This window comes from Stenella coeruleoalba (genome assembly GCF_951394435.1).
Source record: "Stenella coeruleoalba genome assembly, chromosome: 3".
Taxonomy (NCBI): domain Eukaryota; kingdom Metazoa; phylum Chordata; class Mammalia; order Artiodactyla; family Delphinidae; genus Stenella; species Stenella coeruleoalba.
Genome location: NC_137148.1, coordinates 83,166,063 through 83,191,159, shown reverse-complemented (window position 1 = coordinate 83,191,159; position 25,097 = coordinate 83,166,063). Strand labels below are relative to the sequence as shown.

At 35.5% G+C, this 25,097-nt stretch overlaps 2 protein-coding genes across 17 annotated transcripts in view; one reads left to right on the top strand and one right to left on the bottom strand.

The window, feature by feature from the left end:
- The window catches only part of PPIP5K2 (diphosphoinositol pentakisphosphate kinase 2), a 75,361-nt gene extending 65,438 nt beyond the window's left edge, over positions 1-9,923 (bottom strand). For 11 of the 13 annotated variants that reach the window (XM_079917132.1, XM_079917140.1, XM_079917143.1 and 8 more), the window contains exons 1-2: positions 9,670-9,923; positions 2,127-2,511 (exon numbers count right to left, since the gene is read on the bottom strand). In XM_079917132.1, the coding sequence (XP_079773258.1) occupies positions 2,127-2,240 (114 nt within the window). In that variant the 5' untranslated portion in view covers positions 2,241-2,511; positions 9,670-9,923. Of the gene's footprint in view, positions 1-2,126; positions 2,512-9,669 lie in introns of those variants that run through there. The other 2 variants (XM_079917138.1, XM_079917137.1) reach the window with 2 other exon arrangements.
- Positions 9,924-10,078: 155 nt separating this feature from the next.
- Positions 10,079-25,097, top strand: part of GIN1 (gypsy retrotransposon integrase 1) — a 28,594-nt gene continuing 13,575 nt past the window's right edge. Inside the window, exons 1-5 of one of the 4 annotated variants that reach the window (XM_079915305.1) lie at positions 10,094-10,150; positions 17,649-17,717; positions 19,537-19,682; positions 21,313-21,506; positions 23,118-23,423. In XM_079915305.1, the coding sequence (XP_079771431.1) occupies positions 17,707-17,717; positions 19,537-19,682; positions 21,313-21,506; positions 23,118-23,423 (657 nt within the window). In that variant the 5' untranslated portion in view covers positions 10,094-10,150; positions 17,649-17,706. Of the gene's footprint in view, positions 10,151-16,000; positions 17,718-19,536; positions 19,683-21,312; positions 21,507-23,117; positions 23,424-25,097 lie in introns of those variants that run through there. The other 3 variants (XM_079915307.1, XM_079915306.1, XM_079915308.1) reach the window with 3 other exon arrangements.

The window sequence follows — 25,097 nt, the reverse complement described above, 5'->3', positions numbered from 1 at the left end:
GCTCTTTGCTTTCAGGTACTTTGAGAGTTTTATCAAATATAAAGCTGTGTCCAGTTTTCCATTTCAGTTCTTCTCTCTTCTATATTTATTTATTTCATATGACATTATAATCTGGGCCCAAAAGTGTTTTACTAGACCTTCTCTTATTATAAATCTAAAAATAAAACAGGGCAACATCTGAATAATTCTTCTTCTTTATGCTTAGCATTATTCCTCTCACTCATATGAAATTTAGAGTTCAAATTGGTATTGGATTTGATGTTACCATCAAAGATTGTAAATTCTAACCTCCCTGGGATCTGCTGTCTTTCACCCTCTGATCATCTACTTTTATGTTCCCTTATTCAATTCTTTCCTGATCAAAAGCCTCGGCATAGCTCATTATGATGTTCCTTAAGTAGATTTCCCTAGACAACAAGAGTACTCAACCTAACGTCTTTGATACCTTAACAGAACAATCTGGAACAAATCATTTTATCAATCTACAGGTCAAATGAACCAAATCAAGCTCCTCAAAATGTGAACTCAATTTAATTAGTACCAATATTCCAAGAATTATGCTAAGCACTGAAGAGTTACATACACAGAAACTACCTGTCATCAAGCACTTTGAATCTAACAGGAAACACAGTAATCATACAGTACATAGTGATACACAGAATAGAAGTATATAGTCAAGGTATAGAAATGGTATTGAGGAAAAAATGTTCAAGTTTCTCATGGGGAAAAGAGTAAGGAGAGGGGGAAGACTGAACAACATGAAATCTGAGGTTCTGAAGAACGAAAACTGATTCACAAATTATCCAAAAAGGAGGGGTATTTCACAGAGATAAAGAAGTACATACAACAGCAAAGAGGCATGGTACAAGATGGAATATGTGGGAAATAAAAATCTGATTTTGCTAAAACATAAAAGGTAAAAGAGAAGAGAGACAAGTACAGTTCTAGACATAGGAGAGAGATAAAAATCCTTATATGGAAGAAGACTGGACTTGATTTATCAGCGGTGTTCTCATGTGCTCAGAAGAACTCTAAAGAAAAGGGGTAAGCGTAGCAGAGGCAGAATCAAAAGTACTTTCTAGTCTAAGTCAGTTAGAGAAGCTCTGCTTTTATGTTTTAGTTACTGGACTTCTACATAAGACTTTAGATGAAGAAAAGTTTTGGCTGGTATGAGAAGTTTGAAAACCATCATTTTTTTCTAGAGGTGAGGTGGGGGGGTGGGATAGATTTTAAATGGGTGACAGTCTGATTTTGCATTTCAGATGTATAACTGCACTGTGAAAGGTGTTGTTAAATAACAGTGAAAAAGAATTTGAAGAGTCATCTAATAGCTATTTTTGGTTCAGTTTTACTACTTACATCAAGTATAACAGGTTTTTGTTTTAAAACAAAATTCTTTTTTCAATTGGAAATATAAGAAACACATATTTTAAGTTTGTATTTTAAATAGGTTCTCAAAGTAAAGCAATCTCTAATTGTAAAGGGACAAAAATGATGAGTAATAAAAATGTTGAGCTAACATAACCATAGCAAAATAAACATAATAAATGTGTGTTACTCCTAAAGATCCAGTATGGTTTACACACATACACACACACACCCGTAGATACTTGAGGTAGTTTCTCCTAGTCACACAGTTTAGACTTCTGAATAGTTAATAAAAGGGGTATCTTCAGGTCAGCCACTACTTGTGTTGACAACATGACAAACTTAATGAAGCTGGTTAAGCAGTTCTTCTTTAATACCTTTAAAATTCTTTATCTTGATGTATTTGCTGTAGCACTTCTACATACAAGGAACCCTTTTGATTTATGGCCCTGATTACTCTTTCTCCTTGTCACTTTTTCTACCTAACCCTGTGTTATATTAGACATAGCAATGAAAGACACTAAATTAGTCATTATTAAACAACTTAGAAATCTGACCTCTAATTGTCTTTCTTGAAGCACTATAGATTCAGTAATGTTACTAATGAAACACAGTATGCTTTTTCAGTTTAAAACTTTCCAACAAATTTCTATATGAAAAAAATGTCTTAATAATTTAAGACAATGGTATCAATTCCCCTTCACAGTGATCAGTAAAAAGCCCAGACTGTATTGGTCTTCACTAAACAAACAACTTACAGATTCATCCTCCTCCTCATCATCTTCATCTGCATGGTGGAAGAAGTGTCGATAATTTCCAGGGTTTATTTCTGTATCCTCAGGTCCAACAAAGAATCTGGGGCCTTCACTCATTTTTATTTCATTTGATATAAATATAACTTAAATGTGATATACTAAAACTGTTTCTAAATAAACAGCATCTGAAAAAAGCATTCTCTCTGTAAGAGTTGACACATGGGTCTGTTGCAGCTTGTTTCTGCTTATACAATCACTTGAAATTGTGATGACAGTTAGTTGGCAAATGTTCATTTGTTCTCAGATATTATTGCTTCATTGTTGATGCAGTTTAAAAGACAAGACAGTGACCTATTGCTTCAGTGAGTTGATATGGCAATCTTTTTACCTAAAATGCAATTAAAAAATTAATTTTGGAGACTGTACTTCAAAATCACTCATGTAAAAATAACTTTAAATGACACTTGTAAAATCATTATCAATAACTTGATGTATACCTTCAAATGAAAAGACATTTTTCCATAAACTTAAGAAATTTAGACTCTCATCTTCAATAATATATATCTTGGCAATTTGACAAACTGATACAAAATAACAAAAAAGAGTACACTAAATTCAAGTCTAAAAATATCTAAGGAATTAGGAGAAAATTATTCAAATTATAACAAAATTACACTAAAAGCTAAATCCCTCGGGCTTCCCTGGTGGAGCAGTGGTTGAGAGTCCGCCTGCCGATGCAGGGGACACGGGTTCGTGCCCCAGTCCGGGAAGATCCCACATGCCACGGAGCGGCTGGGCCCGTGAGCCACGGCCGCAGAGCCTGCGTGTCCGGAGCCTGTGCTCCGCAACGGGAGAGGCCACATCAGTGAGAGGCCCGCGTACCACAAGAAAAAAAAAAAAAAAAAAAAAAGCTAAATCCCTCTGCACATAGCTCAGTAATATCTGAATAGAATGGAAAAGGATAAAATATAATGTGGATTTAAAAATAATTAACAACTATACACCAATCTGAAATTACATTAAATCAATTTTTAAAAAGGCTTCAATTTGTAAAAGTTCAATTTGCAAACAGGTTTTTTGGGGTACATAACCATTCTTCATTTTGGTCTCACATATAAATCAACAGAACAAGATTAGAATGAAAACAGGATTTCATTATAACAGCAGCTCAAAGTTTTAGAGTCACAAACGCTTTTGCAATATTTTATAATAACCATAAATGGAGTATAACCTTTAAAAATTGTGAATCACTGTATTGTATACCTGTAACTTACATATTATATGTCAAGTACACCTCAATTTAAAAAAATAAAGCCTAAAAAAAAAAAACCTGTGGCAAATCTACTAAAATCTATGGATCTTCTCAGAAAAAATACACAAGTACACTAAATTCTGCAAGCAATTTTATGTGATTGACAGACATCCAAACTTCCACAAAAACAGATGCCCATGAACATCAGTTTAAGAACTATCATACAACAGTGATATAACCTCAGAATATTCCTTAGCAAAGCTGTTTACATGTACTTGGTTCCTTGGTCATATTAAAACTAATCACCTACCAAGATGAAACTACATATCAAATACTTTATTAGATTACTGGTAATACAAGAAATTACTTGATTAAATATTCTTAGGAGCTGAATGATAAGCTAGCTAGAACTGCAAAGCATAATGCCAAAAGTCCTATCCCTAAAGATCTAATTCCAGTTTAATTGGTGGCTCCCTATGAAACATTAAAACTAGTTTACCTTGGGCTTCCCTGGTGGTGCAGTGGTTAAGAATCTGCCTGCCAATGCAAGGGACATGGGTTCGAGCCCTGGCCTGGGATGATCCCATATGCCACAGAGCAACTAAGCCCGTGCGCTACAACTACCGAGCCTGAGATCTAGAGCCCGCAAGCCACAGCTACTGAGCCCACGTGCCACAACTACTGAAGCCTGTGCGCCTAGAGCCCGTGCTCCACAACAAGAAGCCACGACAATGAGAAGCCCGCGCACCACAACGAAGAGTAGCCCCCACTCACCACAACTAAACAAAGCTTATACACAGCAACGAAGCCCCAACACAGCCAAAAGTAAATAAATAAATAAATTTATATTAAAAAAAAAAAAAACTAGTTTACCTAGCCAGGCAACTACACTTTTATGAAATTTAAAACTTTGTCATTAAAGAATAAAAGCAGAAATAATTCATTTTATGTATCAGTGCTTTTTATTCCTATTGCCCTTGCACTGTTTCATACATAAAAGATGTTTGCTGAAAAAAAAAAAGGAAGTTTCCAATTGTTGTAAAACTTGATGGTAGTGAATAAGCTGATCTCAGTTCTTCTGTTTTGTATCAAAAGGCAAACTTCTTTGGTTTCTTTTTAGTTTTTAACCCCTCCCATCCACCTAAAACCAGCCCTAATATTGAATATTTAGTACCAGAAAGGGCATGTGTTTTAGAGTCAGATATACCTATTTAAATCTGTCATTACATAACAAGCAAGTTATGCTAGTTTCTCTAAATTTCTTCATCTATAAAAAAAGGGGTATCATAGTACCCTGTAACTCTGTGAAGAGTAAGTAAATGTTTGGCATATACTAAACACTCAATAAACCTTAGTTTCTATAGGCACTCTATAAACCAAGCTCCCTATTAACATAACATAAAATCTAACAAAATGAATATTGCTCATTATTTGTTGACCTAAATCACAAATAACTTTTATCCTATTACAGAAGGCACAGTATTAGGTGCTAGCAATATAAAGTCAAAGTAAACATGAACCTTTTTCTTAAGCAGCTTAAGGTCTAGAAAGAAGACAGCCAAGTAAATTAACATTTTCTGTTTTAGTGTGATAAGCACGCCAACAAAACTACAATAGAAATATGCAATAATGTCTCACTTTTCAGAACGGCAACAGTGGGAGATGTATTTCAGTGCATATAAAGATATATGTTTACTTATATATATATATATATATATGCATGTAAGTATGTGTATGTGTACACTTTATGGCATGATTTTAAAATTGTACTTTCTTCTAATTTAGGTGCTTTAATGAGTGATAATAATCCTGTTCTACAGAGCTGAAAATTAATTTTCAAAAACTGTAATTTTAGAGTGTTCATCGTGAAAAGTCTAGAATGCATAAAAATGAAAATTTATAAGTCAGTTAATAATACCATGACCCAGTGGCAGAACTACTGGTTGTAGTTCTTAGTTGTGGAATTATTGGGTTGTATTTCCTACTAGTCCCTTTACTCTATATTTTCCCAAATTTTTGAGCTACTTTATATGTGTATTATGTGTGAGTAGAAATCAGCTTTTGGAAAAAAATGTGTATCCTGCACATTTTTTTCCAAGAGTATAAATGAATGACTGATCTGTCCCCTTCTCTTCACTTAGTCAAATTTTGTTTCAGTCTTCAATGCTGCTTCAAATACATATATGTCTTCAAATACATATATGTATGTCCCCCATCTGATTATGGGTTTAGGTCTGAAACCACGTCTCATTCACTCATTTGGAGAGAGACGATAGACAAATCAACAAATAAATATATGATAGGAAGACCTCCCTAATATGGTGACATTTGAGTAGAAATCTGAATTAATGAGGAAACCAGCCATGGGGTTATATGACAAGAGCATTCCAGACAAGAAACAAACTCTAAAGGCCCTAAAACATAAATATTTGGCAGATTTCACATGATCAAGGAAAAGTAAGGAGAACATTGCAGCTGGAGCAGAGCAAGCAAGTAAAGGAAAAATGGTAGAAAATAAAGTCGGAGAAGTAGCTAAGATACATACAGAGGACTGAGAAGCCACGGTAAGAATTTTCAATTTTATTAAATGTGATTGGATTGCTTTTAAGAGAACGGGAGAAGAAGAAGTAGAGACAAGCTATATTGACAATTCTTTTGAAGGGCTTTGTTATAAGGGTAGGCAAAGGCTTTATTTTTTGTTTTCTCTTCTGATATATGAATGATACTTACAAATACCAGAAATAGACAGAACAGGCTAGTGGTTAATAGTATGGATTCTGGAGCCAAAAACACTTGGTGTTAAATCTTAACTCCAGTAGCTGTGTGACATTGAGCAAGTTAATTAACCTCTAAGAGCCTCAGTAAATTGTACCTATCTTTCAAGTTATTTTACAGATTAAATTATATTTAGAAAGTTCTTATATCCCACCGCTCAGGCAATACTCCATACCAATTTTATCAAAATATTTGGGAGAAAGGCCCAGGTATTTTTAAGGCTTCTCAGATTCTAATGTGCACCCAAGTTTGAGAACCCCTGTAGAACTCAAAAAAAGGAGGGGAAGTGTAGAACAATGGAAGTACATGGCAAGCAAAACCTGTGTTTGCCATTGTTAGGGGAGCATGCTATTATTACAGGAGATCTGATGATCTGATAAAAAAGGAGACAAAGCTGATGAAGCAGAGTCTTTGTCTTCTTGACGCTTGGCACATCTCAAGTACCCAAAAAATATTCCCTCACAAACCTTTCCTTAACAATTTCCAAGATTTCTTCTCTGAATCATTCATTTTGCCCTTTGGTCACCTCTAACTTTGGCATTATTTAGCTGTTTTGGTTGTGTACATCCCTTCAAAACACGATAAGCTTCAAGAGAACGAACATTTATTCACCATTGCTACCTGGTATGTACTTAATTTGTTAACCCAGAGCCTCGCAACACATTGCCTCACCATGAATGAATACTTTAAGTATGCCAAGTGTGGCAGCTGGAACCCCCGGCCAGTTGCCTCCAACACCACTCTCTTCAGTTTCTCCTGGAAACATCGTACAAATACTATCACTTTCTATGAATACTCTAATATGAAAAAAGTTGGGAAGCAGTTATGACTTTGTGATTTAACAATTATTCTTAGCAATTCTGGGATTAGAGATATTTTCCTCGTTTTACAAATGCTTCCAGTACATAGATAAATGTCCATCATTTGATTATAAATGAGGACTTGAAGCTCAGAAAGTTCAAGAAATTTGACTGTAACCACACACCCAATAAGACCTGTAAAAAGAAATCAAATCCAAGTCTGTTTAAACCAAAGGCCATCATGATCACTTAAGGGCAAAATCAGGACTCCACAGTCCTTACCATAGTATTACACATATTACATAAATACTTATAAAACTAAAAGTATGAAATAAATGTATTTTTTGTTTCCCCTACCCAAGTGATATGTATACTGTAGTACAAGATGAAATTTTATGGGCATGATAGGAAATCCAGGATATTCTAATGAATTGCTATTTCACCTGAACCCCTGACAAACCAAATATACCTTATGCATTTCCACATTATTTAGCATTTCGACCAACCTACATCCTCCATCATGAATTCCAAAACATATAACTGGCCTTAAAGATATTACATTATTCAAGTATCAAAGTTGAGCCTTTCTTATTTTTAAGATTCTTTGTATAGCAGTAGTCCCATAATAAACTGGCTACATCAGAATTATCTGGGACATCTGTAAAAACTCAAGTTAATAGACCTCCCACAAATTTTCTACAGCAGCATTTCTTAACCAGATAATCTATATTTTAACAAATCGAAGTGTAGCCAGGTTTGGTAATCTGTTTAAATTTGTGCAAAAGACAAATACCTATTAAGGCTGATTTCTAAATTTGAAATTAGTATCATGCTACTAAAGTACCCACACTCAAAGCACTGGTTCTCAAACTCTAGAATGCACTCAAATCACCTGGAGGGCTTGTTAAACTACTAAACTAAAAAGTCTGGAAGTCACACCTTTGCTAACCCCCAAATACACATCAGCACCCTCTTCCATCCTCTATGTTCCACAGCATTTTGGATCTATCGTTACAAATATGTTTCCACTACAGTTACAGTTTTCCTCCCCAACTTTTTATTGTGAAAAATTTCAAATATTCACAGAAATTGAAAGAACAGTTCACTGTAAACACCCATATACCCACCACTGGACTCAACAATTGCTCTACCATTTGAAAGTAAGTTCTAGACATCAATATGTGTCATCTCTAAATACTTTACTATGCATCTCCTAAAAATAAGGACATGCTCTTACAAAACCACAGTATCATTTCCACATAAGAACATTAATAGTTCCACAATATTATTCATATGTAGTTGCATGGGAGCTTTTAGAGAACGAGGATGTCATCTATATATTCCCAGTACTTAATTGGTGCATAGCACTTATTTGGGTGATGAATAAGTGTTCCACCAATTGTTAAGTTTAATACCCTCACAACTACCCTGCAAGTCGTGAGTTTAAAACTTAAACAGCAAGCTTTGATTGCACAACCTGCACCTTCTGCCCACCAGTTTAATCACCTGCTTTAAACAAACCCATGCAAGTTTAAGTATTTTGGTTTCTGAACTATTTAATTCTGCATCAATACTGAAGCTCCATGAAGACAGACGTCACATCTGTCTGCCTTCAGACACCTAAATAGGCATACCAAATATTTTTCTAATGAATACTTTCAGCTACTGAAAACGTTAGTGAAGAAGTTGGAAGCAATGAAGCACAACGGTAGGACAATGGTAATGTAATAGTTAAGTATACAGATTTTGAAGTATGAAAAACCTGCTTTCTAGTACAGGTTTGTTCAAACGTTTACCAGTAGAAAAAATTTACTAGAGCAAGTTAAGTGAGGCTTAGAGATAAGGCTCAGTTCCTACCTCTGTAAAATGAGAATAATAATCTAATACAATACACCTCATGGAATTGTTGAGAGAAGTATATGAGAAACTATGTAAAGCACTTGGCACACATAAGAACTCAGTGAATGGCAGCTATCATTATTTTTTTTATTTGCTTGAAACAAAACCTTTATTTTTCTTGAAGAATTTTCAGTAGCAAAGCAAAACTCTATCCCACTGCAGAGCAAGGATGCTAGGTGCCTAAGTCAGCAAGGAGGCTTCCTACTTCCACAACTAAGCTTTTCAATACGCTAAAGCCAAGGTAAGTATCATCCACGGGACTCCAAAGGTCGCAAACTCCCAGGAAGTCCTAGTAGATGAGATCCAGCGGTCACCACCCTCGCCCCTTCCCCCTCGAAGCGCGCGAGGATGCAACACTCCAACCGATTAGGGGCGGCAGTGACCTGCAGCCTCCTTCCCTACTCTGGAAAGCTGCAACGGAAGGGGCTTTTGGTCTCTTGTAGTGGAGTGGAGAAGCCGAGGAGCAGAAGGACAAAGACTGAGGAATGAAAATGAAAATAGCCATCTCTACCCACAGCAGTCCCCAAACTCGAGACTGCCTACTTCGGTGGAACGAGACCGCAGCCTGGCGTACCAGCCAGAACCTCGGCAGTTCCCTTCGAGCTAAGATGAAACCTCCGGTATCTCAAACCCAAGAAATGGAAAAGGGAAGTGATGGAGGAGAAAGAGAAAATAAGACACGGAAAGACCCTCAAGGCTGTACTGCCACTCCTCCACACCCACGCTGCCTCGCTGGCACATGCCCCTAGGAGGAGCGCGTGTCTAGTCTCCCCCAGAGCGCAGCAGGAGACAAAACAACTGCCCAGCAGCTGCCGCAAACCTCGGGGGACCAGGTTCCACATCTTGATTCCTTCGGTCACTGGGCCCGCACCTGCCACGGCTGCGGTCGTCACGCGAACTGCAGGAAATGACCACGCCCATTCAGGCCTCGGTTTCCCCTTTAATCCCCGGGACAGAACTGAGGTGTTCATCAAAGAGACTCCAGCTGTTAGCTTGAACCTGGGTCTTCTCTCTTCAATAGCAGCTGGAAGGCCACAGAGAGATACTGTAGGCAACACTACACCTCGCCGAACCCTGGTCACGCCTCTTCCCCTCCCGCCTCGGGTCTCACACTGAAACCTCACCGGGCGGAACGATTTCCGGCAAGAATCAAACGATCCACCCTAACCTTTTGTGACCGAAGCTCCGAGGCCCCCGTAAACACTCCTCTCTTAACCACACGGGTAGTTCCGCTTCCGGCAGCACCACATAAATCGCGAGAGGACGCTTAAATCTTGACGCTTGCGTTTAGGACCACTTCGGTGAGTGGTCGTTTTGGTGTGTTCACACTTGATGATTTTTTAAAATGAGGCGTGAGCTGACAGTAATTTCAAAACCATTCGCGTCAACTAGTTTAAGGAAGGGTTTAATTGACTTTGTGGAGATTGCGCAGGCGCCCTTGGAGCGGGAGGGCCTTGCTTGGGCGTTGCGATGCCCGCGACAGCTGAGCAGGAAAGGGACGTGTTCCGTTGTCGGGCCTAGGGAGGTGCTTTCTGCGTGTGACCGACTTTTACTTATTGGTCGTTTTCTTGCCTACGCTAAATTACCTGGACCTTGCCCTTAAGAATTAGTTAACGAGTAACCCAAACTCTGGAAATGCTCCCTCAGAGTAGCAAATTCAGAAGTTGAGTGCTGCCTTTGGCTGACAGTAAAGAATTCTCCTCCTTACTTTATCATAGTTGTCATTTAATCTTTTGCCCCAGATTAAAATCTCCTGTGGCGGGGAGAAATGCGAGTTTAAGGGAGAATCTTGCCCTGTTGTTTTAAAGGAAAATTACTATCTCTGTGGATGTTCTTTAAATGAGCGTTTCTGAACCAAAGTAGAGAAATAATTTTTAAAATTTAAATTCATTTATCACATGTGGCTTCATGTTTATGCATATGGAGATGAAGGCGTTTTTGTTAAATGAATTTGCACGTTGAAGTGAAGCAGATTATAGGGAAGTGTATTGTGTAATTAGATTTCCCAGTCGTTTTCGTTACATAAAATTGTGCACTTCCAGTTTTTCAGAGATTATAATAGAATAATTCAGAAGTAAAATTAATGATCCCAAGTAAATATGTTTATCGAAATATTACAGATTTTAAGTTTTAAAGTTGGGACATATGCGTATTATAACCTTTAGAAGCTTAAATTGGGTTTTGCCCTTGGTGAAACACAGTTAAATCCTAATTTTATTTAAAGTGGTACCTAACTGCCTTTATTGCACACACAAGATAAAATTATTAAAGGAATCAAGTAATAAGTATTTACACCTACAATAAGTATTCATTGATTTCATCTAATGTTGTACCAGGGACATAGTGTAAAAAGCTCAACCAAATTTGATCCTGACAGTTCCTCAATTAGGATTTGTAATAAGACACCTGTACTGCCTTTTCTCATCCCTACATATTTTAATACATGAGTAATTATTTTTTTTAAGAATTGTTGAAAATATGAGCATATCCAAAAAAGGTGTAATGTAATCTTCGTGTTTATAACTCAAACCACTTAATTCTCCCTTGTAAATTATACCTTTGTTTAATAATATTTGGGAATAGGAAGATATTTATCTTTGTTCTGAGTATTATAGCCTAAAGCCATTTGCTCATATTAACTATTCCATTGGATGGTTTCTAGGGACCAAATATTTCTTTTGAAAAGGAAAAAACTATTAGTTCTTTAAGTTATACCTATATATAAATAGCAAACATTAGCAGGAAACTTTTAACCTTCCACTTAGAGGACTATACTTTTTGTGAACTGATTTTTCTTTCTTATTCGTTTTCTATTTCTCCTTGTCATCTGTCTTTAGTGCCAGAACCACAAACTTGTGAACCCAATTAGACTATAAACTCATTATAAAGTATACAACTCTTGATTCTTCTGGGTTTCGTGTTTAGCAGTAAAACATAAATAAACATTGCTGTGTAACATTAATCTCGTTCCATTAATGAAAGGAACGAGATTTTAAAATCTTTTTTTCCTTGAAGATAAAGGTTTTGAGACAAGAAAGTTCTTTGCTACTTTGAACAGTTTTATATGGATGATAATAATACTTAAAACATTTTAACAGTAATTATATGTTGCGTTACCATTTGCAAAGGACTTTTCAAATTCATAATTATCCCATTGATCTTCATAATTGTGAAAAAGGAAAGGTAAGTATTATTTCCTTTTTGTCAAACATGGATACTGAGACAGGTAACTGTCACATGCTAGAAATTCTGACTCCTAAAAGCCGTACCTTCTTAGACAGGCCCTACTTGTAGTACCATATATCAATACATGCAAGTGAAGTAATGTTTGCTGAAGTGAAATAATAGTCACCTTTGGAACGTGTGCTCTTTTTAAATTCAATGCTACCTCTCCTGTCAGGAAATGCAAGTAATTCTTACTCATTTACAAATAGTTGAATGTCCACTGTGTCCTGAATACTATGTGAAACATTAAAAACTAACAAGACCTTCTCATTCCTCATTTATAACCTAAATTATTTATTACAAAAATCACTTTATAACTTTTCTAGCAGAGGCCTGAACCAAGTATTATGAAAGCTGAGGATGACAAATAATTAAATTAGTGTGTGTCAGGGGACGGACCATGAAATTTGAAGCAACAGAGACCAAGGTTTAAATTTAAGTCAATGGATGCATTCACTAACTGTGTTGCCTTGAGTAAAGTGGATGATCTCTCTGAACCTCCATTTTCTTATCTCTAAAACAGATGTAAAACTAGTACCTGTTCCATAGCATGTTGTGAGGATCATCACAGTAAAGTGCTGTATAAATGTTTGCTATTATTTTTAAAATCTGCTTTTGTAGTTATTTTTCAAAAATCAGTTCAAAAAATTGTTTCCTCTCTTTATAGTTTTGGCTTTTCCAGATGTCATAAAAAGACTGGCGTATAGTATGTATGTAGCCTTTTGTGTCTGCTTTCACTTAACACAATGATTTTGAGATTCCTCTCTATTGTTAAATGTATTTGTAGTTCCTTTTTGCTGAGTGGTATTCCACTGTGTGGATCTACCACAGTTTGTTTATCCATTCACCTGTTGATGAACTTCTGGATTGTATTCAGGTTTTGGCTGTTATGAATAAAGCTTCTAGAAACATTCACATACACATTTTTGTGTGAACATATACTTTCATTTCTCTTGGGTTAAAACTGTTTTCCAACATGTTTACACCATTTTTTATTCTTACCAGCAATGCTTTTCATGCTTGGTAGTACTTAGTATTGCCAGGTTTTGTTTGTTTTTGTTGTTTTTTGCCATTTTGGTGGATTTGTAGTGGTATCTCATTGTGGTTTTAATTTGCGTTTTTGTTCTCTAATGGTGTTGAACATCTTTCCATGTTTTTATTTGCTAACCATACCTTCTTTGATGAAGTGTCTGTTCACACCTTTTGCCCATTTTAAAAATTGGATTGTTTGTTTTCTTATTATTGAGCTTTGAGAATTCTTTATAAATTCTGGACCCAGGTTTTTCATTATATACGTGTACTGCAAATACTTTCTCTGGGCTGTGATTTCTCTATTTTCTTAAATTAAAACAGAAGTTTTAATTTTTTCTTTTATGGGGTTCTTTCTGTTTGTTATCTGAGAGTCATTGCCTAACCTAAGCTCACAAAAATTTTCTTTTTTGTTGTCTTCTAGAAGTTCTGTAACTTTAGGTGTTACATTTAGGTCTGTGACCATCGTGAATAATTTTAATTTCTTCATATGGTGCAAGGTATGAGTTGAGATTCATGTTTTTTCATATGGATGTTTAGTTAGTTGCTCCAGCATCATTTGTTATAAATATTATTCTTTCTCTATTGAATTACCTTGGCACCTATGTCAAAAATAAGTAAACACCATTTCTGTGTGGCTATATTTCTGGATACTCTATTCTGTTCTGTAGATCAATGGCTGTCATTTTGCCAGTACCACACAGTTTTGATTACTATAACATTAAAGTAAGTCTTGAAACCAGGTAATGTAAAATTTTTCAACTATATTCTTGTTTTTCAAACTTGCTTTAGCTATTCTGAGTCCTTTGGTTTTCCATATCAATTTTAGAATCAGCTTGTCAGTTCCTACAAAAGAGCTTGTTGGGTTTCTGATTGCATTGCATTGATTCTATAGATCAGTTTGTGGAGAACTGACATCTTAGTGAACTTATCCAGTTCTTTTCTCATTGTTAGGGTAGGAGTGACTTTTTTTTTTCCAGCTTTCTGCATTCTAGGCAGAAGCCTATATGGGAATTTTTAAATGCTGTTTCAGAAAGGAATAATTTACTTCCATTGTTGAGTATTATAATTTACCAGTCAATTTCAATCTGAATTAACCACTTGAAGTCTTTTTTCTTATCTGGAAAATGGGATATTGAATCACAGTCACTGGGCTTCCTTTTGCTGCTATATTAATGTGTTCTTTAGTCAAGATCTAATTTTTCAGTGTGTGATGTGGTATATTTAAGTTTTCAAAAATCTGTTCATCTTTCCCTACTTCTTGAAGATTAAATGTATTTTAATATCCTTTGCTATATTATAATTGTGTGAAAGATGCAAAAGAATAGAAATAATGAAATAAACTAACTCTCCTGTTAATAATGATTGGTCTTTCAAATTAGAAAGCCTTATTTCCTGAACTTTTTGGAAGTTAGAAGTACACATCATCAAGAATGATGTGTATGTTTTAAGAAGTGTAAAAATTAATTTTACAAAGAGAAAATGAAATAAGAAACCTTTTTCTTCTGTGAAATTACCTCTTGCCTTTTTTCTTTATTTAGGAAGTGCTTAGAAAAGAGATATATGGAATTGACCTGATAGGTGCTTTTTGTTATACACTTAGAGAACTTAGTATTAGCATTGTCATCTGCCAGGTTTTTTTGATTCCAGTTAAAGGAATGTCGAAAACTTTTAGTCTGTACCTCTGAGCGACCTATAATTTATAAATATCAGTGTTATCAGTCTACAACCTTTTAACATCCAAAAATTTAACTTAATAAATCCAATTTGTATTCACTTGTTAAATGCCTTAACTCTGAATTGTCAAGCTGTGTGCCAAGGCTTCCTAGCGCATCATAGTGAATTCACAGGGTGCCGTGAAACACTGTAAACTTTCAAAGGAAACACAGGTGTATTCAACATCTATCATATCCCTTGTGGACCACTAGTTCACAGTTTCAACATTAGGTCACACTACATTCCTTTTTTTTATATCTTTGCAAGACTGGTTTTTGGATGTTTGCTGTGGTAATAATGCAGATACTGTACGAAAATCAGTACGGAAGAAGAAATGAGGGTGGCAGTGTCTAATCTAATTCCAAGGTTTGAGAAATTGTACACTGACCAGAGGTGCAGGCATGCCATTAGTAAGTAACTATAGTTACCTCAATGCTATAGACAATGTTTGTGTCCCCCCAAAATTCATGTGTTGAAATTCTAACCCCTAATGTGATGGTATTAGTAGGTGGCATCTTTGGTAGATGATTAGATCCTGAGGGTAGAACTCTCAAGAATGGGTTAAGTGTCTTTATAAGAGAGAGCTCAGAGAGCTCCTGAACCCCTTCTACCATGTGAGGACATAGGAAAGATGCCATTTATGAACCAGGAAGCAAGCTGTTACCAGACACCGAATCCACCAGATTGTTCTTGAACTTCCCAGCCTCTAGAATTATCAGAAACAAATGTTTGTTATTATTAAGCCACCTAGTCTATAATAAATTACCATAGCAGCCCATATGGACTAAGATACCCAGGAGAAGGGAAATGGGAGGGGTATGGTGGGAACTTAGAAGAGAGAGGTTTTTAAGTATAAGGGCAAGATATAGACATCACTGTGCTTTATGCAGACATTCATGTTTTCCAATGGCCAATTTTTTTCTACCAGTTGCAATTACCCACATCCCTCTGTGTTTTAGTATGGTGTATCACATTGATTGATTTGCGTACATTGAAGAATCCTTGTATCCCCTGGGATAAACCTCTGTGTTTTAGGACCTGTACTTCCTTTGAGGTGTGAGAGTTTGGTCTTTTGCTCCTGCGGGCTTTTTAGAGGCCTGAAAAGGCTTCTCCCCTTTTCTTTTTAATGTCCTTCAGGAAATTTTGCAACCTTTACTGGTCTCTGAAATAGACGTAACAAAGGATTTTACCTTTTTAAAATAAATTTCATCCTCCTACAGGTACCATGCTCCCAGTGGCTAGGCTGGGATGTTTTAACGTTTTCTTTTATGATTTAGAACATTGGTGGTCCCAAAAGCCATTAAGGGAAAACAAGAATTTGGGGTCATTTATAATATATTATAAATTTTACAGAATATAGACCATAATGATTTAATGTAAACTAAGAAAGGACGGGTCCTTCTATCTCTTGGACTTGGAAGAGCTTGCGTCAGTGTATCCTAGAGATGAAAATAAGACAGAGAAAAATGATTTTTGCCTGTTTTTTGGTTGATTTTTTAAGAGTTAAGGAGAATTATTAATAATACAGAGCTAGAATGACAGGCAGGCAAATGGATAGGTAGACTGACAGTCTATATTCCATACTTAAAACCACACAAGTCTTCCTAAATTGAAAATTGATGAAGGGTGTAAGTTTGCCACAGAATCTTTTGGCAGAGGAAAGGCTGTAGATAGGATGACATGAAAATGAAGGCATCAAGGGGTCTATTGTCACAGATTTCACAGTTAGTTTGAAAAGCACTGAGGTTTAGAGCAACACGGAACTGGAAAACAACAGAAGTGTCTATAGGGCAAGGACTGAGTATACACAGGGTAAAACCTCTTGATGCCTTTACTGTTTCCAGTTAGGGGTATTATGACTATATAACATCTATGAAAATTTTTATACATGTCTTCTGATACTCATATACTCATTTCACTAGGATATAAACTTAAAAATAGAATTGCCAAGTCCTTAGGGTAAACATGTTTAGCTTTAGAAGAAACTGTCCGTTTTCCAAGGTGGCTGTACCATTTTACACTTCCACAAACAGTGTATGAGTTTCGGTTACCTGTCCTCACAACCCCTGGTGTTGTCTCTGTTTTTAAATTTAGCCTTTTTAATAGTGTGTAGTTGTAAATCATTTTGGCTTTAATTTACATTGCCCTAGGGGTAATGATGTTGAGCACATTTTCACTTGCTTATTAACCATTTGGATATTCACTTCTTTGAAATGTAAGATTCCCCCCCCCCTTTTTTTTTTTTTGCGGTACGCGGGCCTGTCACTGTTGTGGCCTCTCCCTTGCCGAGCACAGGCTCCAGACGGGCAGGCTCAGCGGCCATAGCTCACGGGCCTAGCCCATGGCACGTGGGATCTTCCCAAATGGGACACGAACCCGTGTCCCCTGCATCGGCAGGCGGACTCTCAACCACTGCGCCACCAGGGAAGCCCCTCCCCATTTTTTTGTATTGAGTTTTATCCTTTTCTTCTTGATTTTGTAGTAGTTAATTATATATGCTGGGTATGAGTCTTTCATGAGATATATATACATTAAAGATATCTTCTCCCAATCTGTGGATTACCCTTTCCCTTCTTAATGGTCTTTTGATGAACAAGTTTTGATTTTAATGAAATCCAACGTGTTATAATTTTTTTCTTTTATGAATAGTGCTTTTTGTGTCCTGTTTAAGAAATCTTTGCTTATCCCAAGGTTTTGAAGATCTTCTTCTGTGTTTCCTTCCAGAAGTTTTATAGTTTACTTTTCACTTTTAGGTTTATGATCTGTCTGGAATTACTTTTGTTCATGATGTAGGTAGGTGGTCAATATTAATTTTTTTTTCTGATACAGATATCCAATTGCTTCAGCATCATTTATCGAAAAGACCATCTCTTCCCACATCGTATTGATGCCTTTGTTGTAAGTTAATTGACTGCATACATGTGGATTTAATTCTGGACTCCCTATTCTATTTCAGTGACCTGTTTGTCTATCCATAAGTATTGGCTTATGCCAGTACTTCACTGTCTGATTTACTGTAGTTTCATAGATGGTCTTAAAATCTGATCCATTCATTTTTGAGATGTTTTAGAAACTCTGATAAGGTACATTTGTTTGATTTAGGGGTACAACCATTTATTATAAAATGAAAAAAAATTTATGTATTTAATGGAAAGTGAATTAAACTTAGAATAAGCTAATTGTTTTATAGAGATAATTGACCTGTTTTTAGGTTATGATAGGAGAGAATTAGCTTTGCAGAACCTTTGCTTTTAAAATGGCGTACTGATATCCCAAAGTTATGAAAAGATCGGAAAGATGGTTATTAAATGTGCAAAGTGCTGTATCATTGGGAAAGAGACTTAATAAGCTTTTTAAGCCATAGTTTATAAGCATGGTCTATTCTGCTTTGTTCTAACACTCTCTCTGCAGTAATATTTTCTTGTAGCCTTATCCCTGCATCTTCTAGTGGTCAGTAAACATCTATATTGTTTTTGGATATTCAGAATTTTAAGCATTTGTATCAATTATAGTTCTAGCAGGAAACAGAAGATATACTCTGCTAGGATTTTAAAGAAAATTTAATGAAGTTCCTGTTTATAAACATATGATGGAAAGGGTCAAAGAAACCAAGATGGCACCTGGAGACTAGCAACAGCAGAAAATAGCAACCACCTCTAGGGCTGAAGCAGCAAGAAGAAATGTTGTTACAGACTTCCAGTGAGAACTAGAGACACAGAAGATGGGCTTCCTGACAGGAGCTATGATTGTAGAGGGTTGCAGCTTAAACCAAGGAAGGAGCCGGGAAATAAACATCCTGACCTCTTTCTTCTGCCATCTGATTTGCCTGCTCGTATCTCCCATTGGACAAGTCCAACCAGAAAACTATAAATGCAGTCTGCAAGGGTCAGTCTGCAAGGGTACAGCAGCAGGGAGAGAAAGGCCAAACATGTATCTGGATCAGCGGGGATGGTGGCAAACAAAATAACCAGCGCAGAATAGTTCGTTTTGACTGAAAATATGAGGGAAAGGTTTTTTTTTTGAATGTAGTAATGGTTTTCCATATGGCTTAGGTCTAAAATAGAGAAGTTTTGTTTTGGCCAGTCCAGCCAGATTTTTCTTTATAACATAGGGAAAGTACACACAGAACAAAAGTCATTTCTATTCAAGAAAAATTAGCTTACATGTAGTTCAGAAGAGTGTATGAGATCTAGCATAGCGAAATATCTTCATTGCCATTTATCATTTGAACATTTCTAAAATGTATCTTTCTCATAAATGATTTGAGAATTTTTTGCATTTTGCAATGACCATGAATATATTTAGAAGTAATATAAAATTACATTTTCCCTCTTATAAGCTGTCATTTGTTCAAATGTCACATAACAGAACTATCCTATGTTAAGTAACATTTCAGTTGATGGTAATAGAGACTTTAAGCAAAACTTTGAAGTGTGCTTGTCATTTCCTTTTTTCCCAGTATGTGGAAATTTTTCAGTATTTCTTTTCACAGGGAAAGAGACGAGATAATGTGTCATGTTGTGTCTCAAAAATAGCATTTGAATATTTTAGTTCATCTACATCACACACTTTTCTGTACTACAATTATCTCTGACACAGATAATATTCCGGGAATGTTCAGTTCACATGTAAGCAGAAATATGACAGAAGGCTAAACTGAAATAGCAACTGAATTAGTTTATCATTTAAATTATATCTTTAAATACCTTTTACCTAGGTTCATGATGGTTCGTAGTGGAAAAAATGGTGACCTTCATCTTAAACAGATTGCATATTATAAACGAATTGGTGAATATCATCCAACTACACTGCCTAGTGAGAGAAGTGGCATAAGAAGAGCAGCAAAAAAATTTGCCTTCAAAGGTAAAATTAATGCCCCCAATTTTTAGTATAGAGTTTATATAGCTGTTTCTCCATATGTAATTCCTTGTGGAATCCTGAGAATTTCTGTAGTAATTGGTCGTTGCTTAACAATTACCATTTAAATTGATAATGCCATTCAGTCAAAAGCAAAATAAAACTCACATTGAAGCTAACTGAAGGCCAGTAAGCGTGAAAAGGGCATTTTAAATCATAGACAGAAAATGATACCATGAACAAAACAAAACACTTACCTAAATTAATGTCACCTGCTTTTGTCCTCAGGTGATTCCTACTCTAGTGGTACACTTGTAAACATTCGTGTCACTCTCAATGAAGAACTTATTTGATGCCTAATATTGAAAATGTTGACAAAGTTAACTTACTCTACTTATTTCTGTGGTTCCTCCCTCTCAGTGCCATTAAATAGTCTCAGGATCATATTTATTTTTGAACTCCTAATCCCCCTGAATGAATTAAATATTTGAAAGACAGTAGAATATTTATCTTGAAAGGTTATGATAATTTTCCCCTCTTTCTCTTCCTCCTCCAAAGGGGAAGAGAAGTTTGGGATGAGATAAGCAAAGACGTACAATCACCAGATGACTAAATGAATGTTGGTACTATTAATGGGAATTTTGCCTGTAGGTACAGAATCAGGCTTTTCTCAAAGCAGGTCAAGAAAATTCTAAGATAATAAATAAATACCTGCTTATTTTTCCCTGTGTACACCCCTTCCAGTAACTCCCTTAAGCTTAAGAACAGGCATACCTATTACATCTTAGACTAAAGAGGATTCATTCATTCATTTATTTAATCATTTATGCAACAAATGTTTACTGAGTTCCTCCTGTGTGCCAGTCACATTTTAGGCCTTGGGAACATGTTGATGAATAAGATAGATAACTCCTGCCCTTAAGTTGCTTACTTTCTAATTCAAGTAAGGAATGTTCCACTCAGCATGTGCTTAATTAAGCATACTAATAGCTTACTGGTGTATTTTGGAGTTTGAATAGCTACTCATCCACACTGGAGAATTAGCTATTCTCTTCCTGCCCTGATTACTTCCCAGCCGTAGACTCTTTCCAGGTGTCTCCAAAGGAAAACAACTGCCCTGAGGATTAAGGTTTGCCCACTTTCTTGGCTTTATGAACCCTATTTCCTACCCAAATCCTGAAAAACTTAAGAGAGGTGGTTGCTTACAAAAATACAGCTATGATGAAATGCTATTTTGGAAAATTCTATTCCAGAAGTTGCTTATCTGTACATAATTTATTTGCTAATTCCTGCCTTTTTTAGGAGGTGCCTGCTGCAAGTATTTTTCTAGTTTGATTACTCCCATAGAAGATAATTTTATACTCCCATATTTACCATGTGCTTTGGTGAACAAGCTAGCCCTACTTGTGTTGATAGCTACAAAACTATAGCGGCTAGTTCTACATATCTATTAGTAAGTGTAACAGCTGAGGACCTTTCAGATTGTATGGTAGCATCATCACAAATATTCTATATTAGAGGGAAAAGGATTTAACAAAAAAAACCTCATGGTTTGAAGATAAGGCTATGATTATCTTAAAACTATATAGATATCTAAAAATTTCAATTATATCTTTTTGGTATTTTTTTATTTCAGAAAAAAAGCTGTTTTATGTCGGAAAAGACAGAAAACAAAATCGTTTGGTAATTGTTTCAGAAGAAGAAAAAAAGAAAGTCCTAAGAGAATGCCATGAAAATGACACTGGAGCCCATCATGGCATATCCAGAACCCTTACTCTAGTGGAATCCAGCTACTATTGGACTTCTGTGACCAATGATGTCAAACAGTGGGTATGGCTTATGTATTTAGAATATTTTGAATAATGTCTTTGTAGTATATATCCAAAATTCATGTTTGCTCCAGATTAACTCTAGATATCACTTCTCATTAAGTACTTTTTGTCTGGGTAGTTTTTCTGCAAAACATTTAAAGGGAGTTTTATTTCCCTTCAAAAATCTTCTTTAAAATCACTGAAATATAATTTGAACTAGAACAAAGCATTATTTAAATATTTGAAAATACTCTGTTTAGATAGATTATCTAGAACCAGATTTTCATCATTGAACTATCTTGTGTAGGCAGAATTTCAATGGGGCTGAAATTTCTTTGACCAAAAATTAATCATTACCTCTTTGATGGCAGTCATACAATCTTTTCTTGAGAGGAGAATATGTTCATTATAAGTCAGGCCCCATGTGTGTCTCCTCTTTTGTCCGTATATTGTCTTGACATAGAAAATGTCAAATATGGCAGAAACACCAAACCAACTAATTGCAAAATCAAGTTGTGAAGATAATGAAATTAGTCTGAGTTTTGTAACTTTATAACCCATTAGGACCTCAACTTCTTCTAATAGAAAATTCACCTAGGAGTTCTGGGATTCTTGCTGCTAGGTCAGTTGATCCCTACTCTTTCTAGTGTGCTCCATATAGCAAATGATAGAAATTCCTTAGTATGTATGTGAGAACCCGTTAATAATCGTAATAGTGCATTAAAAAGACTGTCATTTCAGGCATAAAGAATTAACACAACATTTAATTTAACTAAGTATCATTTGTGAGTCTGTGCAGGTATTCCAAAGACCTCAGTTTTTGTATTTGCCTTTAGAACCTGCCACACATTCCTTTACAGACATTCAATGAAATCTTTGTCACATCTTTATCATTTGAAAAATGATTTTGGGAAATAAGGTAATTTGTGATGAGAATTAGTTTAAGTTAGAAAAACTAGAAAATAAAAATTTTGATCAAAAGTAACTATAATGCAAAAAGACTGGTTTAAAAATTTTGTTCAGGACTTTGTTTGAAAGTAGTTTCCAAAGTGTAATTCCAGAAATACGTTGAACAATGGCACCATCCATATGTTGATCAATTGATCTCATCTCACACAAATGAAAGCTCCATGACAGCATGGGCTTTGTTTTTGTTCATTCTCTTTTTCCAGGACCTAGTGGAATTTCTGGCATCTATAAATATTGTTTGAATAAAGTTATATTTTAATGAATATTATTGCATACATGAATGAATGAACTCAGTAGAGTGATAACTTTAAAAGAAAAATTTTTTTTGCTTATAGAAATTATATACTCACATACTGATTTAAAATTATAGCAAACATGTTTTAAGATCTATTCATTTAATAAATATTTATTGATTGTAAACCAGAATTATGTTCCATGTGAATAAAAACCCTTAAGGCAGTCATTGAATAGTAGTAGCAAGTAATATTTGCTTATATTCTGAATAGGTTTTATTTTATTATGAGAATAGTCCAAAAGTTTCTCCTTCAAAACACAAAGTACCTATCAACCATTTCAAAGTTCAGATTTATAAGACTGCTTTTATTATATTGAATATATTAACATTTGTATACCTTTTCTTTATTGTATGCCTGTTTTATAGGTATATGCTTGTCAGCATTGCCAAGTGGCAAAAAATACGGTTATTCTAGCACCTAAACAGCATCTTCTCAAAGTGGAGAATCCATGGAGTATAGTTACTGTTGATCTGATGGGCCCTTTTCATACAAGCAGCAGAAGTCATGTATATGCTATAATCATGACAGATTTGTTCACAAAATGGGTTGTGATTTTGCCTCTTTGTGATGTTTCAGCATCAGAAATTTCTAAAGCTATTATCAATATATTTTTCTTATATGGACCTCCTCAGAAAATAATAATGGACCAAAGAGATGAGTTCATTCATCAGGTAAGACAAACTAGTTAGATCTAGGAGCATATTTTACTCACCTTTCAGTGAGCAGCACAACTTACATGGTACTTAATAAGTTTAGAAAATTCCTACAGATATAGAGGTTTAATATTGTATAGTACAAAGGTAGTTGGACTGGAAATTAAGGATTTTAATAGTTACTATGCCACTAAGTAATTGTAAACCTGTCTTTAGTTTTCTTCAAAGTAAAATGAGGAAGTTGGACCAAAGAGTCTTTTTTTGCTTCTAGCTTAAAAATTCTGTGATTGATATGTAGAGGGAGAATTGACTAAATGGAGAAATACAGTCATGCTTGTGAATGAGAAATTCAATATTGAAAGATACCAATTTTTCCCAAATCAAAATTAATTTATATGTTAATGTATTTCTAATCAGCATTAAAAAGGAGGGAGCATTTTCCCTTGCCCTGGCCTTTATCCGCATTAAAGTTAACCTGAAAGAATAAGTGGACAGGAATACATACAAAAATTCTAAAAAAGGAATATAACTACTATACTTAAGGCATATTATTAAATTTTTATAATTGACAGGGTACTGGTGTAAGAAAATAACCAGACTGTCTAGGTTCACGGCACCTTTGATATCTCAGTCCAAAAGAAATACCTAAAATGATACTTATCAAATAGTTAGGGCTTGTGCCAAGGGGTCCCTAAGGTTATCTCCAGGTTTTATAATTCACTAGGAGGACTCAGCAGATGTTCATACTATGGCTAAGATTTATTATAACTAAAGGATACAAAGCAAAATCAGCAGACAAAAGGCTCATGGAGATAAGTCCAGGGGAAACTAGGAACAAGCTTCTAAGACATCCTCTCCCAGTGTAATCACACAGGACATGCTCAGTTCTCCCAGCAGAGTTATAGCAACCCATGTAAATTGTTGTCTACCAGGGAGGCTCACTAGAGACTCAGTGCCTAGGATTTTTACTGGGAGCTGATCACATAAGCACCAAAAATTCTAGATTCTCAAAAGAAAGAAGGTGTTCAGCATAAGCCACCTTGATTGTATAAACAGTTTTGGCACTGTGAGCCACCCTTAATCAGTTAGGGAATGGTGGAAACCCGCACGAAATCCAAGGTCCTAGACACCAGCCAAGGGCCAACTTTGTAAGCAGGACTTTCACAGGATAGCAGCCTTAGTTCTGCTATGTTAACTCTTTTTCTGCACAGGTCCAAACAACTTAGTATTTGTATCCTAACCACTTAGCCATTTAAAAAAATAGTCATAAATTGAAAGAAATAATATTTTCATTTCATTCATTTCATTTCATTTTCATTTCATTCTTAAATAACCACAGTTAGTTACTAATGGGATGTGTATACCTGTTTACCACTGCTAAGCTTTTCAAACTTTGGAATCAGTTTGGACACTGCCATCCTCATTTCCTGTTTTGCATTGATTTTTATACAGTCATTGCTTTTTATCATAGCGCCTGTCAAAAAACAGTTCTGTAAAGAAACATCATCAAAAGGAATGTAGTCTGATCTATTGTTGAAACCATAAACTACCTTAAGCTAGTAGTTTTCAAGGTGTCCAACAGATGTTAAGGAGGCCCTTTGGCACAGAGTTTAGTAACCATGTTTAAAATGATAGAGCTGGTATCATAAATGAGTGGAGTTAGGGAAGGATTATTTAATAAATTTAATTTAA